Source organism: Centruroides sculpturatus, unplaced genomic scaffold (assembly GCF_000671375.1).
Source record: "Centruroides sculpturatus isolate CEXI.00-Female unplaced genomic scaffold, Cexi_2.0 scaffold609, whole genome shotgun sequence".
Classification (NCBI taxonomy): domain Eukaryota; kingdom Metazoa; phylum Arthropoda; class Arachnida; order Scorpiones; family Buthidae; genus Centruroides; species Centruroides sculpturatus.
In genome coordinates, this window is record NW_019384804.1 from 43,092 (window position 1) to 68,199 (window position 25,108).

A 25,108-nucleotide genomic window follows, 5' to 3' on the forward strand; every position below is an offset into this window, starting at 1 on the left:
TCCAAAGAAGTCGACGGGCCGACCCAGGAGTACGACTGCAGAACAAGATGCTCAGCTGGCGTCGACCAGTCGGGCGGATCCGTTCGCTACCTCCACCATGCTCCGAGAGCAACTGCACCTGAATGTGTCAAAGGACACTGTCAAAAGACGGTATGTAACATTTGTATGATAGTAGTCACAAGTCCTTCGAATACATTAGTAACATGTTCTTGCATATACAGAAATGTAGAAAGCAGGATATTACATATATATTTATTTCATTAATAGGTTGAGAGAAAACAAATTGTTTGGCAGAAGAGCAGCACAAAAGCAAAACCTGAACCCAGCCAATAAACGTGACCAGCTACGGTTTGCAGAAGACCACATCAATTGGACAGCCGACCACTGGTCGGCTGTCATCTTTTCGGACGAAAAGGTCTTCTGCTCCCAGAGTAGCGGGACCGTTTGGGTGCGTCGCCCGCCGTCCACACGTTACGACGAGCAATACGTGTGGCGCACCCAACGAAGCGGTCGATTTTCGTTATGTGAGTATTCATAATTTGTGTATTTGTCATTAGCCTTGCAGGCTATTAATTTGTTGTTTTAAACCGGAATTTTCATGTGTTATACAGAACAACCTGAATGTGGACTTTTCTGTTTGCAGGTGTCTGGGGTTGGATGTGTGCCGCAGGGCCGGGAGAGTTGGTCATGGTCGACGGGAACCTCAACGCCATACAATATGTGGACGTTTTGGACAACGTGCTCTTGCCAACGGTCACGGCCCTGTATGGCCCAGACCCATTCTGGTTCGTCCATGACCGCTCCCCGGTCCATACAGCCAAATTCACAACGGACTGGATCCAAGAGCATCCTCAGGTGCAGGACATGCGGTGGCCTGGGAGAGGGGCCGACATGAACCCGATAGAGAACATTTGGAGTGAGATAGTTCATGAACCTATTCAGGCATCGTCTCCCAGCGACCTTTGGCAAGTCGTCCACGGTCGTTGGGAGAACCTGAGATCAGGCACACTTTGTCAAAGTGTTGTGGAAAGCATGCCTGATCGCCTGAATAAGGTCGCGAACTCAGGTGGCTATTGGTCGGGATACTGACCCTCTCCCACATTACGGATACTGACCGTCTCGTCAGCTGAGCATCTTCTACAGTCGTAGTACTCCTGGGTGGACCCAGCAACTTCTTTGGACAGAAGGAAGTAGTCTCCCGATGCAGTGTAATTATGCAACAGACAATTCTCGGTGATATTTTTAGAACAATGCTAATTTTGTCGACAGTTCTGTTTTGATCCTGGTGTGTTTGTATATAGCCTTGTATAATACCTTGTATATAGCCTTGTAAATAAAAGCAATTATTGATATATAATCTGTGTGGTTTTCGAACAACTCGTGAGAACTTAGCACAATTAAACGTTATAACAGTTATTAAAACGCTTATTTTAGATTTAGCTGCATTGCTGGTGAATTGGTCGCTAAAGTAGTTTTGTTATCTCTGATTCGCGATTGTGACATAGTTCGGAAAGGATTCACGCTCAATACGCGTTATGTAGGGTGTAACCTACAAGAATGTCCAATTAAGTAGAACGCACTGTGGATTTTAACAAATCACGTTCAAGGAAATTTCCAATGTTTTATTGGACGATAACAAACCAATATACTTCTTGTCTTGTCTCTTAACTTGCAGGACTTAATCAGTAAATAAGAAAGGCGCGAAAATGGGAGGGGAAATCAAATTCAGAAGGAAAAATAAATGATGAGACAAACGTAGGTGTGGAAAGAGGTGATGAATGCACTGTATCGTTTTTAATTATGCCGTTTAAAATAATTAATTTCATTCTGGAAAAAAATCATCCGATTGTTTCCAATAGTTTAATCCCTTCATTACAAGGCTTCCTTCACGCTCAGAAACATGTATAGTTTTTGGGGTTGTTTAAAAAGAAGTATTCCTTCGCAGTTTAAAAAAACTGTGTATATGTTCTTTGTATATAATGTGTCGAAAATGGTTCCTGAATGGCATGTTTCCCACCGGCAACCTGACGCCTGCAATGATGGCTTTCTCGTAGAAATTCTATGTGAAGCCGGGAAGCCGCCATTCGTAGGTTCGGTCGCATTACAGCAATCATAATTAAACGCCTTAAACGTGACAAAACAGAAACGGCAAATAAATTTAAGGATATAAAAGTAATTTTTACATAATTACAGGTAGTATAGAATTAAACAAATGAAATATAATGTGATCCGTGAATATTAACAAGTTATAAACTGGTCAATTCGAATATAATATAAAGAAAAAAAAAAAAAAAATGTCGAATACAATAAGATCTGTTTATAAGACGGCAATATGTTTTAGTAATATATATATATATATAATAAAGATATAGAGATATGAAAACATGTTTGATTGTCATAGCCATTTTAATTCATAAAACTTCGTATAATTTAAAACAAATCGATTTAAAACGTTATAACAGCAATTTGATAACCGAAGTGGAAATAATTTATAACACAGGAATTAAAAGGAAACAGTTCTGACAAAACTGATTGTTAAATATCTAGGACAACATTCTGCTCAATGCAATTGAACAGTGACCTTGACATCTGACCCACTTCTGACAGGGAGTTATTGTTTACAGAGTAATATGACACTACGCGCGTTGGTGTCGTTAACAGCGGGGAGTGGCTGGCGGCTCAAATGACACCCTGTTGCGAAAGTAATAAAGTTTAACCGACCTTGACAGACGATCTTACCCTTCTCTAGTTACTAAGAATAAGAAGTGGGGAGCAGTTGTTTAAAGGGTAATAAAGCAGTTCGCGGTTCATTAAGTGACTCTCCCCGCTCTACTCACATTACCACAAAAGCAATAAACAATTAACAATGGACTTTGAAACAGGGTCAATTCCTATCCGATTACAAAGGAGCCGACGACAATGGGGGAAAGTGGAGATAATGTAGTGGCAAGTGAGACCTGATCTGTTTATTTTAAAGCTGTATCGTCTTTAATTACAGAGAAATAAACGTAAATAAAACGAAATAAACGTAAATAAAAGGAAATAAAGAAAGAAAAGTGTGCCGATAACAGATTCAATCATAATTCCTGCATTTGCAAGCATATTTACGCCTTTAAAATAAAAACGCCGACGCTAAGCATTAGAAAAGCGATGAGCGATTAGTATTATCGTCATACGATGCTAAAACGCGTCATTCCGATCGATTTCCGCACCCCTATGACGCAAAATCGGCACAGTCCACCTGGAACGTCATTGCTGACAGGTACGAAACTCTTACGTAAAAAATGCGTATCTTCCTGAGTTGCGCAGTCGTCTCGCGCATAGTCAATCATTTTGCTCAGAGCTGTACATCCTATACACCACCAATCTGAACAAAAAAAAAACACCAAAATAATTGAAAAGCTAATTTTTAACTACATCTGGAAGGATAACTTCAAGCCACTAAATATAGAGGCATAATGAAGAATGAAGTTAATCAAGGTGGGTGGCGAATATGGGACGTAAAAACAATCACTACAGCTATCTAATCTTCTCAATGCCATCCAGCAGAAACAACATCCCCTCGGTGACCTAGCGATATACATCATTGGTCCTATCTCCAAATGACTTACCAACGAGCTGACAAATAGACCGTTTCTACTTGATAACACCAAACGCTACAGCCAGTGGAGATCCACAATCAATAACCTAACAGCAGCCAATATTACCAACAACAAGCAAAAACCCGGTATTATATACAGGTGTAATCATTCTCAGCATCCCAACCTTCATCTCAGTGATAGTACAGTAAACTGGAAAGAATGTTGGATTAACGTGGACAGGCTCCCATCGGAATGGAAGGAGACAACGTGGCGCATCACTAACAACATCACAATGACGAAAGAATACCTACACAACTATCATCTACTCAGGAGTGCTAAATGCCCACGATGCCCTAAGGACAAAAGTACTTACCACCTATTCTATGAGTGCTCTACCGCATACCGTGTGTGGACTTGGCTGAATAGTATCTTTAAGATAAATATTAGCTGGCGTAACATAATGTATCACTCTGACTTTCCTAGAACCGCTTACAACATTTATAGCCTCAACTGGATGATTGCCCTTGTGAAAAGAACAATTTGGAGGGCAAGATGTGCCCTCCATTTTGACAACAAAAAATGGAATTCTACTGTCTGCATCAGCAAGATCAAAGAAGAAACAAACCTTAAAATTCAAATGGATAATAAGCTTCTCAGCGAAAGAGACTTCCTACAGCTCTATCACGGGACAATCGGAGTCATCTGGAAGGAATATAACAAAAACTATATCTTTAACAATGAATGGACATAAAAATGTAAACTTTTGTTGTGTCAAACCTGTGGGAATTGCCTCCATGGCGCCCCCATGTTAGGTGTGCCATCTACACCACTGTGCTCATGTGTATGTCAACCCATTAATCATCGACTAGTCTTTTGACAAATTGTAACCGTGCGTTACTCGTACCATGTAAAACCTGTCTTATAACTACTGTCGCGCTCTGCTGATATATGAATGTATTTAAGCTTAAGATGTTCTCCTGTCATCCATAATACCCACCCATGTAATTATCTGTAAATATTTGTATTTAATTTCCTACGGGTACTATGGTCTCTCATTCCTGTTATATCATTTGTTGCTCAAACATCAGAATCCTGATGTTCTTGTAATGGTTATAGACTTTAATAAACATTTAATTAAAAGTAAAAGTATCTGTTTGCCATTTTGCTCCATCTGGTAAGTATTAGCTATAGTCTCTCACTTTCCTACCCTCTTATCTTTTCCGTCAGAAGATTGGCCTGAACGGTTGAGACACATCGTGTATTCGCTGATCTTACGGCAACACTTTTACCACTCTGAGGTGATTGACCAATAGGTTAACCACTACTCTCTTACTTTTTCTGGGAAGGAAGTTTTTACTTTCCGAACCAGACACTGTACCTCCCCCTTCTAGCCTTTCCTTGGGTATCTTACACCAAAAAGCTATTTCCTTTTCTTACCCTTCTTTCTGCTGCACATTGATCTTTGGCCATCCGTCCAGCTTACTCTTGTATTCAGTGCTTTTACCCAACCACAGTGCTTGTCCCTGCAACCCAGTGGTTTGTTGCTTTGCTCGTGAATTCAGTGCCTTTACGCTTATCTTTTGTGTGTGCTTTTGTGCCACTTGGATACCTTTTTGATACGCTTGGGATTACCTTCGTGGATACAGTGCCTTTACGCTTATCTTTTGTGTGTGCTTTTTGTGTTAATTTTATGTCACTTGGATACCTTTTGGATACCTCTTGGTTACGCTTGGGAGTACCTTCGTGGATACCCTTTTGGATTACAGCTTCCCCAGCATGGATAACGTCATGCCTTCCACCAGCTATGCCCAAGTTGCTAGTGCAGAGCTTAACTCGCAGGATCTGCCTGGTACTGTCCCCCCTGACGGTTGCTTCCATGACGAAGAAAACTTCTTGGACAACATGACTGCCGATCATCAGCAACCTGACAGTAATTAACCAACCTAAGGACAATGATGACCCTGAACTGTGCACGGAACTGCAGGAAAAACTGAAAAAATACACCACTGTACGCTCCATCAGATTCATCGCCAAGGAAAGACTACTAATCCCGGACATTATTTCAGCCTGTGAATCTATCACAGGCTCAGACGGGAACGTCGAACAGGTTTGCTTCAAACTGCAAAATGTTGTGGAGGTAGGATTTACTACGGTCAAAGCCAAGGAGAAAATAATAGGACACAGCATAAAGGTAGGCAATTTTACTTATAATTGCGAAAGTCTTGAAGAAGACTTGTTCACGGTTACCATTCGCTATGTACCAAATGAGGCCGATAAGGAAATAGTTAAGGGAGCTTTAGCTTCTTACGGAAAAATAATTAAGGTCTTAGTCCACACCAACTTACAATGAACAGAAATTCAAAACTGGGTCTTATCGTGTCATAATGAAAACCAGGAAACTTCTTCCTAACTTTATTGAAATACTGGGGAGCAAAGATGAACTCTTCTACAATGGCCGCAAGAAACAATGCTGGCGCTGTGGCAGTTTGCAGCATGAAATCAAAGATTGTAAAACTAAACTTTGCCACAGGTGCAAAAGCCCTGAACACTTAATCAGAGATTGCCCGGTTTGCTACAACTGCAATCAACTTCACAACATGCTCGAGAAATGCCCTGAACCCACTTTTCTGGAAATATGCAAAAGGGGGGGAAGAAATATCAATAAGGAAAAAAGTATAGAAAGGCAAAGGGTTACAGGGGCTGAACAGAAAAATGTTCCTGATGACCCTAACAACAATGATGAAACAGAACAATAACACAATATAGAAGAGAATGAAAGCAACCAATTAGAAACTATAGAAAAGGAAAATATAACAGAAATAGGGGAAGCCCAAAACACAAATGAACCCCAGGAAATAGATCAAACAATGCAAAAAGACTGCAAAGATAGTGTAGAGGAAAAGATAGAGGAAGAAGGTAATGCTGCTAACGTTAGAGAGAAAATACTATCGATAAGTTTAGATGCCAGTCTTTCCAGAAAGGAAATAATTGAAAAAGTAGAAAATGTTATAACAAAAGTTGAAAGAAAGAAACTAAGGAAAAGCAAAAGAACCATAGCCCAACCTAACTACATTTAAATTTGCTTCTACAACTATAGAAATTAAATCCATTAATATCACAGGTCTTAGGGATGAATCCAAACAAGTCTTTTTACTCAATCTGTTATTAACTAGCAACACTGACGTCCTCCTTATCCAGGACACAAACATGTACGACTTTGACGACCTCAGGAATCTTCGTAAGCTTTTCACTGGATACAACATTTATATCTCTTTTGCCCCCAGAAGAAGTTCTGATGTTATTTCCATGTTCAAAAAAAAGGCTAAAAGTCAACGATTTTAGGACAGATTCCAATGGAAGAGCTCTTGCAGTTGACATTCAACACAACAATAAACTGATCAGAATAATAAACATCTATGCACCGCCTTCACTCTCTGAGAGAAAAGAATTATTCAATAGCCTGCCCAATTACTTTAATTGGTGGTAGGGAAATAATCATTGCAGGAGACTTCAACTGCATTTTAGATCCCCTTGACAAAAACGGCCAGCTATTCCCCGATGGCTCACGCAAAATTTTAAAAAATATAGTAACAGACTATGAGCTTAGTGATGCATACCATACAACCTACCCCCAATTCCCTGGATTCACTTGGGAAGGTAGAAGTGTAAGCGAACGGTTAGATAGAATGTACCTCAGCAACAATTTAGGCAACATCAGTAAAGTATATGTCAACTATCTACTCAACAATGGCAATAGACTGTCCGACCACAAAATGCTTAACATTAAAATAAACATAAACAATAACATCAAAAGAAGAAACAAAATCAAAGTCACTAATTAGATTTTAACTGACAACACGTTTCAAAACGAAATCAGAAAAATACTAAATAGAAACAAAGATAACACTAACTGGGAAAAATGGCAGAAAGATAAAAAGAACTCTTCAAAAACACTTGGAAAACCATAAAACACAACAACTTCAATAGAATCAAACAGCTACAGAGAGAACTTAGTCAAAAAATTATTGAGAAGGATAGTGTAGCAGTAAACAAACTTGATGAAGAAATAAGCATAGAAATTGATAAAAGACAAAAACAACTACCTAAATTACAGAATGAGTAAGATAGGAATAAAAAAAAAGGCTTAAAATATTATCTTTAAAAAGAAAAATAAAGTCAAAACAACAATCAACTTCAACAGTATAACCATCAATAATAAAATTGTATCAGATGAAAATCTAATAATTAAAGCTTTCCATAATTACTACACCAGCCTTTACAAAAAAACCCAATACCAATTGGAAACTTTCGGAGGACATCCGCAATCTCATAATCCCCATCAAAGACAAGGATGATAACATTATCAACTCGGTAACATTATCAACTCCAAGGACAATATAAAAAAAGCAATTACAGATCTTCATATTAGGAAAGCCCCAGACATAGATGATCTCCCTGCCGAACTCTACCGTTACTTTAGGGACGATTTTGCCGACATCTTCCACATTCTTTTCAATGCTAACACTTTTAATGACAACTTAAATTGGGGCAGAATGATTCTCATCAACAAAAAAGATAATGAAGGTGGACAGGTCGAAGATTTTAGACCAATAACACTACTCAATATGGAATATAAAATATATAGTATAATCATCACCAAGAGAATTNTAATTAGATTTTAACTGACAACACCTTTCAAAACAAAATCAGAAAAATACTAAATAGAAACAAAGATAACACAAACTGGGATAAATGGCAGAAAGATAAAAAGGAGATAAAAAAAACTCATCAAAAACACTTGGAAAACCATAAAACACAACAACTTCAATAGAATCAAACAGCTACAAAGAGAACTTAGCCAAAAAATTATTGAGAAGGATAGTGTAGCAGTAAACAAACTTGAGGAAGAAATAAGCATAAAAATTGATAAAAAGACAAAAAACAACTACCTAAATTACAGAATGTGTAAGATAGGAATCAAAAGGGAGGCTGAAAATATCTTTAAAAAGAAAAATAAAGTCAAAACAACAATCAACTTCAACAGTCTAACCATCAATAATAATATTGTATCAGATGAAAATCTAATAATTAAAGCTTTCCATAATTACTACACCAGCCTTTACAAAAAACCCAATACCAATTGGAAACTTTGGGAGGACATCCGCAATCTCATAATCCCCATCAAAGACAATGATAACATTATCAACTCGGTAATATCCAAGGACGATATAAAAAAAGCAATTACAGATCTTCATATTAGGAAAGCCCCAGGCATAGATAATCTCCCTGCCGAACTCTACCGTTACTTTAGGGACAATTTTGCAGACATCTTCCACATTCTTTTCAATGCTAACACTTTTAATGACGACTTAAATTGGGGCAGAATGAATCTCATCAACAAAAAAGATAATGAAGGTGGACAGGTCGAAGATTTTAGACCAATAACACTACTCAATATGGAATATAAAATATATAGTATAATCATCGCCAAGAGAATTGAGAACATTTTCCACCCGCACATCAGCCCCACCCAAAGTGCAGGCATTAAAAGCAGGGCAATTCAGAACAACACGATGTTCCTGAACTTAATAAAAGACATATACATCAAGAGAAAAGCCCCCCTCTCCATCCTATCTGTTGACGTCAAAAAAGCCTTTGACAAGGTGAACAGAGAGGTACCGTGGAAACTCTCGAAGCCTATGGTCTAAACAATGATGAAATTGACAAAATCAAAATCCTTTACCATGCACCCAAGACCAAAATCAGTATTAACAACCGTTCCTCAGACTTCATCAACTGCGACGCTAGTGTAAGACAGGGATGGCCCTGTTCCATGATCCTCTTTACTATATATATCGAATCCCTCCTGAACATGATCAGCAAAGACAAACTTATCGCACCACTTTATATTCCTGGTCAAAATAGTAATACCAAATTTATCGCACACGCCGACGACATCAATTTTTTCATAACTGACAACATCACTCTCAAAAGAATTATTCAAAAGATAAATAATTTCAGCAACCTCACTGGCATGACTATCAATGAAAACAAAACTAAAATTCTTAGAATCAATGGAAACATTAAGCATGACATCCCTGGTTTCAACACTGTAGACAGCATTAAAATACTGGGGGTCTGGTATGGCAAAAATAGTAACCAGAAAAATCTCAACAACATGATCACCAACATTAAAGAAGCAACATCTGACTGGGAAACCATATGGCTGTACCTTCCAGAACATGTCACTGTGGCAAAGTCCTTATTGCCAGGATTATGTACACTCTTTACATAACTAATCTCAGCAAATACGAAATAAAAAAACTAGATAATATTCAAATTCATATGGCATAATGACTACGAGCCTCTTAATGAAAAACTGTATCCAGCAAGGAGGTTGGAGGGTGTGGGACCTCAAGAACCTTGAGTTCTCCCTTCAACTTTCCAATATGATCAACTCAACTCTCAACCGCAATCATCCTCTCTATGACGCCACATACTACCTCCTAGGCATGATCATAAAACGCATTGACAAGTCTACTGCTAACAAACCTTTCCTTCTTTTAAACTCCAGTAAGCTTAGCCACTGGAGAAAGGTCATTAGCATGCTCATCAACAACGATCTAATTGGTGACAAGATAAGACCCAGCACCATCTACAAAAAGATCCATACTCAATCTATCAACACCAATCTCAACAATCCATCTGTCAACTGGTCTAACACATGGTACAATATGGAAAGGATCCCCGCCGAATGGCAAGAAACTTCCTGGCGAATCATAAATAACATCGTTATGACCAAAGACTACCTCCACACCTACTGTCACATGCGCAGTGCCAAATGTCCTCGTTGTTTAAAAGACGAGACCATCTTCCATACGTTTTATGAATGCACCACAGCTAAACAGGTATGGAACTGGATTAATAAAATTTTCACTACAAATATTCCCTGGTCTTGTGTTAAATTCCACAACAATCTTCCAGTTAAGAACCAGAATAAATACTGCCTGAACTGGATGCTCGCCTTAACTAAAAGACTCTTATGGAAGGCAAGGTGCGCCCTCCTCTTTGATGATAAAAAATGGAACGCAACTCTGATAGTTAACAAAATCCGCGAAGACTCTAACCTCAAAATCACTAATGACAAGAATCTGGTAATGGATAAAGACTTTAACATTCACTATGTCGGTACCATTAATGTTATTTTCAAAGAAATCAATACTATGTATATGTTTAATAATCAATGGTAACAACACTACATCTCTTGTCGCTATTCTTCAATTGTATCTCTGTTTAACTTTGTTGATACTATGTCCTCACCATCATTATATTTGTATTCCTACAACTTGTATGTATGGGCTTGTCCCGATTTACTACATTGTTATTCTTGTTGCTTGCATGCACATGCACTCATAATACCTATTTGTATATATCTTGTACATATTTCGCTCCTGTAAATATCTCAAAGTATTATGAGCATATTGCCTATTGTAAAATCAAGTATGTTACAAGTTAACATGTTATTTCTCATAAAATGTACTAATTAAGCCATTCATGTACTCTTTTAATCAGCATGTTGCTGACATGTAATTACTAATGATTTCAATAAAGTTTAATTAAAAAGTATCTGTTCACCTTTCTTACTGATCTGGTAAGTATCTGGATTTTGGTTATTCCACTTTCCTTTAGCCTTCTCTTTTTGCTGAAAAGTTGGCCTGCACGTTTGCAACACAACGTGTATTCGCTGACTGGACAGCAACTCTTTTCCCCTTTTGTGGTGGGTTCGCCCCCACACTGTCCCCTGACCCTGGTGTGAATTCACACCAGGTTTTCCTCTTATCCTACCCCCTGTCTATGGGCCTATCGACTTCCCCTTCCTTTTTCCAGTGCTTCCTTTTGGTCTTAGCCGGTTGTGTTATGACCATTAGTGCATTTGGATTACCGTAAGTGTGCTATTTAAGTGCCAATTTGGATTTTCATTACAGTGTGCCGTTGGATTACAGTGGATCATAAAAATTCAATTGGATAAACATTTTATGTGTATGTGTGTGTGGAAAAAAGGAGTTTCCTATCTGTTCAATGGGGTAGTGCTTCTGTTTGTGCTCCGTCCTTAGATCATCAGAACTTAGGATATTTAGCTTCGACAGATGAAAATAATACATCGCTGGACAGCACTTATCGCAAGGATTCCGTGAGTGAAAAAATTTTTAATTTCCGACTTGTAGTTCGGGAGTTACGAGTGTTCGAACTTTTCGGTTTTGTTCGGGCCCCATCGGGCCCCACGTGCACCATCTGATATCTTTATCGACGGCCTTAGACAGCAAATTGTACCAACTACGTCGTATAAAAATTTCGCTCGGTTATATATTACGGTTCTCAAGATATAAACGGATAATAAATTCACCGTTAACAAAGGGCCATTCCGCCACGTGCGTGTTAGCTGACCGGAAAGATTTCAGCCGATCGGCGTCGGCCTAGCGTGGAGGCAAATTTTCATAACTGCGATCTCGTTTTTCGATGGAAGTACCATCTCAGCTCCCTTATCAGTTTTATAAGCGCGATCGGTTTTGATCGGCGGTTTAACGGACGGGTATCTAGCCGATCGGCATCGTTGTAGCCTTTCGGCGATCCGTTGTTTTCTCAGTTATAACCTCGAGCCACGACTTACGCTCAGTTTACTGTGCTTGTCGGATTGTTGGTTAAGGGATACTTACGTCCCGCGACTTAACTGTTTTAGTATCTAAATTATTATTAACAAGCCAATCGGCGAATTCAAGCTAAACGGCTCCAGAGGACAGAACACTGGTAAGAAACTTTTCTGGTAAGAACTCTGCTCATTGCAAAAAAATGGAGTCACCCGAACCAACTAAAAAATTAGATATGTCAACCATACTGGCAACACCAGCTGAACCAGCTACATCGAGTCCGCCGGAAAGTCTCAAAAACCTAGAAGACAAAATACTAAAGGAAGTAAGTCAACATCTGAAAAAAGTAATGGATCTTCTTCCCGCTAAAAACAAACCCTCACTAAACACCAAGGAACGAAAAGAAGTAAAGGACCAGGCGTTGCAACTGCACAGTTGCGTCTGCCAGATGTTCGGAATTCTGCACGAGATGAGGATCAAACTGGAGGCCGCTCCACCCAGATTCCAGTCCACGAACCGCAAACAACGACGAAAACATACGCACAGGTGGCCAGCGCCAACATCGACATCAGACCCAGCCGCACAACAAAAACTATATCGGATTCAATACACAGGAAAGTACAGGTGGAGGGCTCTGGAGGTACCCACGCGGTCCTCCTGTACCCACAAGCTAAGGAGGAAGGCCAAAAATAGATATGGATTAGGTTACATCAGAAATAATCAAAGAAATCAAACCTCACAAGCTTAAGATAACGGTAAAGGCCGTCCGTAGGGTCAAGGCAGACAGAGTGTGTGTTAGGGTTGGCAGCGAGAGAGATAGTAAAGTATTAAAAAAAGCCATAGAAGCAATACCGAACATACAATCAAAAATTAACTGTAAGATATCCGAGGGCAAAAAACCCAGGATAATACTACTAAACGTCCCCAATGCCATATCAGAAGAAGACATCATAGGAGTAATGGCAGAGCAAAATAATATATGGGGGAACAAGACGACGGACAAAATAATAACTGCGTGCAAAATAAGCACGATTTTAAAAAACGGCAAAGTCAAAGAGAACTGCCGAAACGTTGTTCTGTCAGTAACACCGGCCATCCGAAACATTCTCATACACCACAGACACACATCAATGTCGTGGTTTACAATCTACATCGATGACTTAATACCACTTATAAGGTGTTACCAGTGCTGTGGTTTTGACCATTATGCACAGGACCGTACAAACGTTAAAAAATGTAGCCACTGTACGAAAGAACATGGCTACAAAGACTGTACAAGACGGCAGAAAAACCCTGTATGTGTCAATTGCAAAAAAGCAAACGAAAGTCTCCCAGAGAACAAACAGAGACCAGTCAACCACAATGCATTCAGCAACAGCTGCCCGCTCCTCCAACGACTGAAACAGCAACACACAAACAGAACGGATTATGGCCAATAGCCACACGAGCAATCCAACACAGACCCACACAAACAACGACCAGTCAACAGAGGAAATGATAACAAATAGTCACCACCGGATAACCAACACGATAAGAATTCTGCAAATAAACGCCCAAAAGAGTAAGGCAGCCAGCTCGTTGCTTATAAAGACTGCAAACGATACAAACAGCGATATAATAATGATCCAGGAACCCTACACTATAGACAACACCATCGTCAGGTTTGGGAACTGGAAGGTCCTCGCAGGCCACTACAACACACGGCCGAAGTGCGGGATCCTCGTCTGCAACGACAAACTAAACATTGCTCTCATCCCGTGGCTTTGCTCACCCAACATCTGCACGGCGATGATACACCAAGAGAACCCAATATACCTATTAAGTGTGTACTTTTCACCCGAAGAAAATGATAAGAGCTGCATCAACGAGCTGGTAAGTGTCACGAGCAGAATTGACATTAAAAACGTCATTATTGCTGGGGACCTGAACGCTAAATCAGCGATCTGGTTCCACAATAAGGAAGATAAAATGGGAAGGTTGGTGGCAGATTTTATGGACTCAAACAATCTTATATCGGTCAATATGACGACACACCCGACTTTTCACACTCCCCATGCAGAGGGCTGGACGGATGTCTGTCTGGTTTCTGCGGACCTGGGCTATCGAATCTCTGAATGCGAGACGATGCTCATTCCGTCCGCTAGCGACCACAGATACCTTTTGACCCAGGTGTCCGATGTCATAATCGAAGAACAACAAACCAATCACCACAAAATGCATACTAATTGGGAGACGTTCCAGGAATGTTTTAGCCAACAATGAATAAACTACAGCTTCCCCGATATAAAGACCCGGGAAGTCATAGATATTCAATAATTATGCAAATTTCATAGTACAATTTGCACTTGATCACTTGAACAATCTCTGCAGATTTCCAACCTCCTGAACTCCATCCTTTCTCATCAGCACCCCCTTCGGGATGTGGCCATTTATATCCTTGGCCCTACCGTCAGGCACATTCTGCCCGGCCAGCCCAACAGACCCTTCCTTCTAGACAATGATAAACGGCCTTACCTTGTGGAGAACCACGCTCAACACACTAATGAGCAATGACCAAGTTAATGCAAACATCAAGCCAAGCATTGTTTATCGTAACATCTTCACCCAATATTCGAACAGTAACATTAATGACAATGCCATCATCTGGAGTGAAACTTGGTTAAATCTCGGCAGACTCCCTGCGGAATGGAGAGAGACAGCATGGAGAGATATCAACAATGTGACAATGACCAAGATGTACCTCCATACATACCATCGTATATCCAATGCTAGATGTCCAAGATGCACTAGAGATAAAAACTGCTTTCATCTCTACTATGAATGCTCACTTCCAAATAAAATCTGGAAATGGTTTTATAAAATCTTCAAAGTCAACCTCTCTTGGAATACAATCAAATACCACATGAACTATCCGGTAAAGAATCAGAACACCTATTGTATTAATTGGTTGATTGCTCTGTCAAAAAAAATCATATGGAAAGCGAGATGCGCACTTCACTATGACAAGAAAAGGTGGAATGCAACTCTTACAATCAACAAAATAAAGGAAGAAGCCAATATCAAAATAGAATCGGATCAAGACCTCTTTACAGAGAAAAAATTTATGACCCTATATCGAGGCACCATAGACACTATATGGAAAAAAGAAAACAATAACTACACCATCATTGACAGCTAGCCCTTATCGGCTTCCTCTCTGCTTCCCACGCAGCCATTACGTTAGGCTGTTTGCTACTCTTCACATCCTGTTCACCAGTCACTATTGTGTTAACATGACTCTCGTTCTACTTCGTTCTGTAAACTATTGCCTATAATGTACTCGGGTTTAAACCAAACACTGTTGTTATTCGAATGTTTCTTGTATCATCAATCAATGTGCCTTAATATTTGTGCATATGTTAAACACTTCATCCCAGCCATTTTCACCCACCTTTGTACATATTTGTATATTTCTTCACTTTCTTATTTGGGGGTCTATAGCCAGAAATTGTCGAGATCTAAAGCATGTATCTGATATTTCTATTATGTTATCTCATAGCCTGCGTGCTGCAATGTAAAGCATTTTGTGTTTTAAATAAACTTTAATTAAAAGTAAAAGTATCTGTTCTTATCAGCTTGATATCTGATACGGTTTCCATCGGAGACCTTCGATATTAAACTGATTTTTGAAACTGGGCAAGACAGGGGGCTTGCTCCCTCCCCGCCGCGGGTTGCTCTGGCCTGGCACTTATAGCCAGAGATAGCCCACCCCCCTTTGGGAAGGGGGGAAATAAATAATAAAAGATAAATTAACGAAATGAATTTTTTTTCTTTTTCCAGTCGGATTTCCTTCACGGAAGATGCCAGAGGAGCGATTACAGCTATAGCAAGACAATCAATCAATTTTATTAATATGTAATAACACATATCCTGGCCCCGCAGTAGCATTGCCAGGAGAAAAAAAAATTGCTACAATACATATATCGTTAATATCATTGAGTACAATTTTCGTGAATACAGAATAAATAATTCATATGATTTACCGTTAATTAATAATATGTTACAATTAATTATTATTGTTGAGGTTCCAGAATATGTTATACAATNAGATAGTCAAAAACAGGTAGAAAGTGAAGTGCAGGAAAAGTGTTTGATACCGGAAGTGTTAGTTATAGCGGAAAAAATAGAGAAAGATGGAAAAAAAGGTAATGGTAAAGTAAAAGAATTAATAAATGAGATAGAAAGAACACCGGAAGTAATACCGGAAATGAAAACGAAAAGAAAGAGAAATAAAAGTTTAGAAAAGGAAAATAGTAAAAGGGCACTTAGAAGTTTAGCATTAGATACTAGTTTAACCTATGAGGAAAAGTTGTCAATATTGAAACAACAAGGAGCAGATGTTAGACAACCATCAATGTATATAGATTCAAATGAGAAAAAGAAGGAATCACAAAATAGAACCGATAATGGCTGATCACCCAATTTTAAATATTCGATTTATTAATATAACTGGGATGAGAGATATAAGCAAACAAGTGTATATTGTGAATATGGTTCTTACAAATAATATTCATATATTAGGGATACAGGACACAAATATTAGAGATATATCTGACATTAGGCAATTGAGGAAAATGTTTACGTTCTATAATATTTATGCGTCTTTCGCGACAAGGCGAAGTACTGGGGGTCAGGCAACACCCATGCAATACCTGACATTTCCTGTAGCCTTTTGCATCGTCACCTACCGTTTCCTGACGTTCTTTCATGTGTTTTAACGAATATTTGCCGATCGACGTAACCTGGACACACCGCAGGTGTTTTGTATGTCTCCACACTTGGCCTGTCGGCACCTTTGATGTGTTTTTTATCGCTTCTCGGCCTTATTGGCTAAGATCGAATAGTAGTTCCTGTTAAGAAAAAATTCGATATTTATAGTGAATTATCGAATTTTCTACAACTTTGCCGTTTTTCTTCGAGTTTGGATTTTTTGGAAGTTTGGACGTTTATTTTTTACCTGCTTTTTACTAGTTTTATCACCTCTTTTGGACGTTTTACGTATTTACAGCCTTTATTTGGTGAGTGTTTTGGATTTTACTGACTTTTGATTTTTTAACGCCTCGGCTGAGAGCCGAAGTCGTTGGATGGGGGAGACTNCTACATTTTTGCCGACTTTTTCGACTTTGGATTTTTTTTGAAAGTTTGGACGTTTTTTACCCGCTTTTACCAGTTTTATCACCTCTATTGGATGTTTTACGTATTTACAGCCTTTATTTGGTGAGTGTTTTGGATTTTACTGACTTTTGACTTTTTAAACATCTCGGCTGAGAGCCGAAGCCGCTGGATGGGAGAGACTTCCCCATCGGCGAGCTGAACGACAACGTTGATGGAGGCCCTAGGTGGTGAGGGTGAGTCCCTCTCCATCCACAATGGGTCAGCTGCTTCTAGTTCCCGTCGACATCCCGATGCGGCAGCTACCGGTCTGGATGAGTCCATGGACTTTACTCAAGGAGTTTCGGCGGAAGACGAAGCTGTAGAAGAAACGACAAAAATTAGAAAGTATTCAGCGGTAAAATCAGTAAGAATCATCAGTCAGGAGAAGATTGATACAACAGAATTGATAAAGGCTTGTGAAGACAAGATAAAGAAAGAAGGAAGCGTAAAGCAAGTCTGCTACAGACCAAGAGGTGTTGTTGAAGTGGGTGTGTCAACAGTGGAGGAGAAAGAAAGACTAGTAGGTCAAGAAATACAATTAGGAGGTAAACTTTGTGTAATTGAAAGCCTTGAGGCTGATTTAATAGTTGTAACGGTTAGNTTGGACGTTTATTTTTTACCTGCTTTTTACTAGTTTTATCACCTCTTTTGGACGTTTTACGTATTTACAGCCTTTATTTGGTGAGTGTTTTGGATTTTACTGACTTTTGATTTTTTAACGCCTCGGCTGAGAGCCGAAGTCGTTGGATGGGGGAGACTTCCCCATCGGCGAGTTGGACGACAACGTTGATGGAGGCCCTAGGTGGTGAGGGTGAGTCCCTCTCCATCCACGATGGGTCAGTTGCTTCAAGTTCCCGTCGACATCCCGATGCGGCTGCCACCGGTCTGGATGAGTCCATGGACTTTACTCAAGGCGTTTCGGCGGAAGAAGAAGCTGTAGAAGAAATAACGAAAATTGAAAAGTATTCAGCGGTAAAATCAGTAAGAATTATTAGTCAAGAGAAGATTGATACAACAGAACTGATAAAGGCTTGTGAAGATAAGATAAAGAAGGAAGGAAGCGTAAAGCAAGTCTGTTACAGACCAAGAGGTGTTGTTGAAGTGGGTGTCTCAACAGTGGAGGAGAAAGAAAGACTAGTAGGTCAAGAAATACAATTAGGAGGTAAACTTTGTGTAATTGAAAGCCTTGAGGCTGATTTAATAGTTGTAACGGTTAGATTTATGCCCTTTGAGGCAGATGAAGATTTGATTAAGGAAATTTTTTCTAAATATGGTTTAGTAGTTAACGTTCATATAATTCTTTATCCTAATATGCAAGTAAGAACGGGTGTTGTTCGGGTGGTTATTGTAACGAGGAAAAGAATTCCAACCACTATGGAGATATTGGGGAGAAGGGTGATTCTGTATTATGTTGGTTGTAAAAAAGAATGCTTTAGATGCGGAGATTTTGATCATGAGGCAAGAATGTGTCCTGTTAAATCGTGTTATAGGTGTGGGAGTAAATTTCATTTGGTAAAAGATTGTGAGAATTGTTATAATTGTAGGAGAAAGCATAGTAAAGGAGAACTTTGTCCTGTACAAACTTTTGCTGATATTTGTCGAATAGGACCGAGAAAAGTAAGTTTGGAGCGTAAGAGGGAAAGGAGTTTAGAGAGATGGCAGAGAGAAAAGCAAAAAGTTAATGAAAAAGAGAAAGAAATAGATAGTCAAAAACAGTTAGAAAGTGAAGTGCAGGAAAAGTGTTTGATACCGGAAGTGTTAGTTATAGCGGAAAAAATAGAGAAAGATGGAAAAAAAGGTAATGGTAAAGTAAAAGAATTAATAAATGAGATAGAAAGAACACCGGAAGTAATACCGGAAATGAAAACGAAAAGAAAGAGAAATAAAAGTTTAGAAAAGGAAAATAGTAAAAGGGCACTTAGAAGTTTAGCATTAGATACTAGTTTAACCTATGAGGAAAAGTTGTCAATATTGAAACAACAAGGAGCAGATGTTAGACAACCATCAATGTATATAGATTCAAATGAGAAAAAGAAGGAATCACAAAATAGAACCGATAATGGCTGATCACCCAATTTTAAATATTCGATTTATTAATATAACTGGGATGAGAGATATAAGCAAACAAGTGTATATTGTGAATATGGTTCTTACAAATAATATTCATATATTAGGGATACAGGACACAAATATTAGAGATATATCTGACATTAGGCAATTGAGGAAAATGTTTACGTTCTATAATATTTATGCGTCTTTCGCGACAAGGCGAAGTACTGGGGTATTGCTGTTAATTAAGAAATCAATATGTGTACAGGATTTTAGAACTGATAAAAATGGTAGATTAATATCCGTAGATATTAATGTTGGGGATCGGTATATACGTGTTATTAATATATATGCACCAACTCAAATCTATGAGAGAAAAGATTTTTTTAGAAATTTAATTGATTTTTTAAGAGTGGGAAGAGAAATAATACTCATGGGAGACTTTAATTGTGTACTGGATAGTATTGATAAGAATGGGCCAATTTTATACGATGGTTCAAGAAATATTTTAAGAGGAATTATTTCTGATTTTAATTTATATGACGTTTTTAGGGTTTGTTATCCGTGTCATCCGGGTTTTACTTGGGAGGGTCGCGGTATCATGGAGAGGTTGGATAGGATTTATGTATCAAAGAGTTTAGATCAAGTAGAAGGAATAATATGTTATCCATTACAGACCGAGAGACGGAAATTAACAGATCATAAAATGGTAGATGTGAATATTAGAATAGGAAAGAAAATTAGAAGAGAGAAACGGATAAAAATAACAAAAGAAATATTAGAAAATGAACTCTTTAAAAATAGAATAATAGAACTCTTGGAAAATAATAGAGATATATCTGATTGGGATAAATGGGATTGGTTAAAGCAGCAGATTTATTTAGAGGTAGAAAAAATATGGTATAAAAATAAGAAAGATAATTTTTCCAAGGTAAAGAGATTACAGAGAGAGCTGACAGAAATGATTATTAAAAATAATGTAATGGAAATAGAAAGAATAGAGAGAGAAATTATAAGAGAGTTAGATATGAAAAATAAGGAGAATTATATACGTTATAAACTGGATAAATATAGAATAAAAAGAGAAGCGGAAAGAGCAGTATTCGAAAAGAAAGGGAAAATGAGGGAAAGTATAGAAATAGAGAAAATAAAAGATGAGTTCGGAAACGAAATAAAGGATACTGGAGAGATAATGGAGAAGTTTTATAATTATTATACATATTTATTTGAGATCCCACAGTTTGATGAGTCTTTAGAGAATGAAATACTTAGTAAAATAGTTCCTATAAAAGATAAAAATAATGATATAATAAGTAAAGAGATTTCAAAAAGCGAGATTTTGGAAGCTATCCAATCTCTCCATGTGAATAAAGCTCCGGGAAGGGATAATTTAAACGCGGAATTATATAAGTTTTTTAACGATAGTTTTATTGATATATTATACAATTTATACAATTTTATTAGTTTTAGTGACACTTTTTGTCTGGGAAAAATGATTTTAATTAAGAAAAATGATGACACGGATAAGGGAATTAAAGATTTTAGACCGATAACATTATTAAATTTAGACTATAAGATTTACAGTATAATTATCGCTAATAGAGTTGAGTTGGTTTTTAAGAATTGTATCGGTAAAACTCAGAGTGCGGGTGTTAAGGCAAGAGCTATACAGAATAATATTTTCTTTCTAAAATTAATCCAAGAGTACTGTATAGAAAGAGACACTACTTTTTCCCTCCTCTCCATTGATGTTAGGAGGGCATTTGATACAGTAAATCGTCAGGTATTCTGGAAGATATTAGATTATTATGGCTTAAATGAGAATGAAATAAATGCTATTAAAAGATTATACCATCTCCCGAGTACTTGTATTAAAATTAATAATAAAATATCAGAGGATATAGAGTGTAAAATAGGGGTCCGGCAGGGCTGCCCTAGTTCGATGATTTTATTTACGATATATATAGAAACATTACTTAAGACTATAGATAGTGATAATACAATAGAACCGATTTATATTCCGGGAATGCAAGATAGTATTAAATATATAACGCACGCAGATGATATTACATTCTTGATAGTAAATAAACCTAGCTTTAATAGTATATTATATAGATTACAGCAATTTTGTGAATATACCGGAATGAAAATTAATAAAAATAAGTGTAAGATTATTGATATTGTCGGGAATATAGGGAAAAGTCAAAATGATATAGAATATTGTGATAACATGAAAGTACTTGGGATATGGTACGGTAATAATGCAGGACATAAGAATCTGGATGAAATGCAGACTAAAATTAAAAGTGAGATTAGGCAATGGTCTGATAATTGGTTGTACATGCCAGAAAGGGTACAAATAGTTAACAGAGTAATAATTCCAAAGATCATTTATAAGTTATATATTACTAATCTAGACAAAAATGATATAAAAATATTAGAAAGAGATATATATACTTACTTGTGGAATGGCACATTTGAACCCATGAGTAGAAAGATCATGCGTAACAACATCAATGAGGGAGGATGGGGTATTATTGATCTGAAAGATTTTGAGAGATCATTACAAATGAGTGTTATTATAAATAGTCTTAGAGATAATAATCATCCGCTTTTTTACTTAATAAGATATATTATTGGACCGATCTCCAATCATATAACTCGGCAGGCAACAAGTTATCCCTTTATGTTAAGTAATAAAAGAAAATACAAGAAATGGAGAGAAATATTGAGAAGTTTAATTGATAACTATAGTGATGTATTGGATTTCGGAAGAAAAATTAGACCGAAATATATTTATAATTTTATCCATAAACAGCATATGAATAATAGTATGATAAATGATACTAGGGATTGGCCCAGAATTTGGAAAAATATATTTAGTATGCCTGCCGAGTGGATAGAGATTTCATGGCGAATTTTGTCAAATATAGTGATGTGTAAAGAATATCTACGGATCTATAATAGAGTGAGAGATGAGAGATGTACGAGATGTCGATCTGTGGAATCTATAGTGCATATATTTTATGATTGTAATATCGCAGTATCTGCCTGGTCATGGGTAGCATTAGTTTGGAAGACGAGAATTAGTTGGGAGAATGTCAGATATCAGAATAACTTAATTGTTCGAAATCAAAATATATATCTGTTAAACTGTTGTATTGGACTGACAAAAAGAATGTTGTGGAAGTGTAGGTGCCTACTTACATTTGAGAGACGACGATGGAATGCGTCTTTATTAATAACGAAAATAAAACAAGAACTTAAATATAAAATCCGAAGTGATTTGGATAATATGTCTAAACAAGAATTTGATAAAAATTATAGAGGAACGGAAGTTATTTGGAAAATACAAAATGATGAAATTCGATTTAATGATGAGTGGCGATGATTTTAAAATTTATTTTTGTGTTGAGTTAAATTGTAAAAGTGTTTATAATACTTAATTGATGTTTTATATTTTTAAAATGTACTTACTTTTCTTTACTTTTTGTATTTACTGTTGTTGTTTCTTTTTCAATGTTACTACCTGAAAGAAAAGATTTATATTATAAATTTTTGTAATTTTGGGATTTATGTAAATTCAAATTTTGTTATTTTGTAAATTTTGTCGGTTTTACCTGTGTTTTTAATAGGAAGCATGTATTTTTTCCCCTGTTTTAAAGGGGGTTTTAGTTTTTATGTTGTATATTTACTTTGATGTAAGTTCTGATTATTGTCGGGTTTTGTTTATTTGTATATTTTATTAACCTGTTTTTGATTGTCGGGTATTTGTAACAATGTAACTAACCTTCCCTGTGTGGTGTATTTATTGGGAGGGCTATGCATGTTGTCCACAAGTTGAGCGTGTGTTAAAGTTTTTCTTATTACCTTTTCTTCAGCATGCGCGTTTATTATAACATGCTGAATCGTCAATGGCATCTTCTGTGAAGGATAATAGTTTACTTTTGGCCTAGTTGTCCCCCAAACTTTAATACCACAGTATCTGTTCTTATCAGCTTGATATCTGATACGGTCTCCATCGGAGACCTTCGATATTAACCTGATTTTTGGAACGGGGCGGGAAAGGGGGCTTGCTCCCTCCCCGCCGCGGGTTGCTCTGGCCTGGCACTTNCACTTTCCCTCCTCTCTATTGATGTTCAGAGGGCATTCGATACTGTAAACCGTCAGGTTCTTTGGAAGATATTAGATTACTATGGTTTAAATGATAAAGAAATAAATGTTATTAAGAGATTATACCATCTCCCGAGTACTTGTATTAAGATTAATAGTAAAACTTCAGAGGATATAGACTGTAAGATAGGTGTCCGGCATGGTTGCCCTAGTTCGATGATTCTATTTACGATATATATTGAAACATTATTGAAAACTATAGATAGTGATAAAATAATAGAACCGATCTATATCCCAGGAATGCAAGACAATATAAAATACATAACGCATGCAGATGATATCACGTTTCTAGTCGTAAATAAACCTAGTTTTAATAGTATATTATATAAATTACAGCAATTTTGTGAATACACTGGAATGAAAATTAATAAAAATAAGTGTAAAATTATTGATATTGTAGGAAACATAGGAAAAAATCAAAATGATATCGAATATTGTGAAAACATGAAAGTACTTGGGATATGGTATGGTAATAATGCGGAACAAAAGAACTTGGAAGAGATGCAGACAAAAATTAAAAGTGAGATTACGCATTGGGCTGAGAACTGGCTGTATATGCCAGAACGCGTACAAGTAATTAATAGAGTAATAATTCCAAAGATTATCTATAAGTTATATATTACAAATTTAGATAAAAATGATATAAAAAATTTAGAAAGAGATATTTATACTTATTTGTGGAACGAAACATTTGAACCAATGAGTAGAAAGATCATGCGAAATGACATCAATGAGGGAGGATGGGGTATAATTGACCTGAAAGATTTTGAGAGATCATTACAAATGAGTATTGTTATAAATAGTCTTAGAGAAAATAACCATCCACTTTTTTATTTAATTAGATATATAATAGGACCGATCTCCAATCATATAACCCGGCAGGCAACAAGTTATCCCTTTATGATGAGTAATAAAAGAAAATATAAAAAATGGAGGGAAATATTAAGAGGTCTAATAGATAATTATAGTAACGTGTTGGATTTTGGAAGAAAAATTAGACCGAAATATATTTATAATCTTATTCATAGACAGCATATGAGTAATAATATGATAAATAGTACTATGGATTGGCCCAAAATTTGGAAAAATATATTTAGTATTATGCCTGCCGAGTGGATAGAGATTTCATGGCGAATCTTGTCAAATATTGTAATGTGTAAAGAATATTTACGGATATATAATAGAGTAAGAGATGAGAGATGTACAAGATGTAGATCTGTAGAATCTATAGTACATATACAGTAGATCCCCCTATAAGACGGTAGATACGTTCCGTTCTTTATGAATCAATTTTGTAGGAATCATAGTTTACGGACTACGGCTGTTTGAAAGGTTTTCTTTCATAAAATTAATCGATTCTAGACTAATTCGACTCAACATTTCCAAAATACGTATATTTTTTTGAAAATAATCCGTATAAACTACGTTATAAACAAAAAATTGTAGGATTGCTTACCGAGTGTGTAC

General features: G+C 37.1%; 1 protein-coding gene and 2 non-coding genes across 3 annotated transcripts; all 3 read left to right on the plus strand.

Moving 5' to 3' along the window:
- Window positions 1-13,654: 13,654 nt before the first annotated feature.
- On the plus strand, window positions 13,655-14,488 carry LOC111629609. The gene has a single exon (XM_023373508.1). It carries the CDS (start codon window positions 13,655-13,657, stop codon window positions 14,486-14,488), a length of 834 nt encoding a protein of 277 aa, XP_023229276.1.
- Window positions 14,489-15,781: 1,293 nt separating this feature from the next.
- On the plus strand, window positions 15,782-15,979 carry LOC111629640. The gene has a single exon (XR_002757381.1). It is a non-coding gene; the product is annotated as a U2 spliceosomal RNA (small nuclear RNA).
- Window positions 15,980-23,408: 7,429 nt separating this feature from the next.
- Window positions 23,409-23,601, plus strand: LOC111629633. Its single transcript, XR_002757379.1, has one exon. It is a non-coding gene; the product is annotated as a U2 spliceosomal RNA (small nuclear RNA).
- The last annotated feature ends 1,507 nt before the right edge of the window (window positions 23,602-25,108 follow it).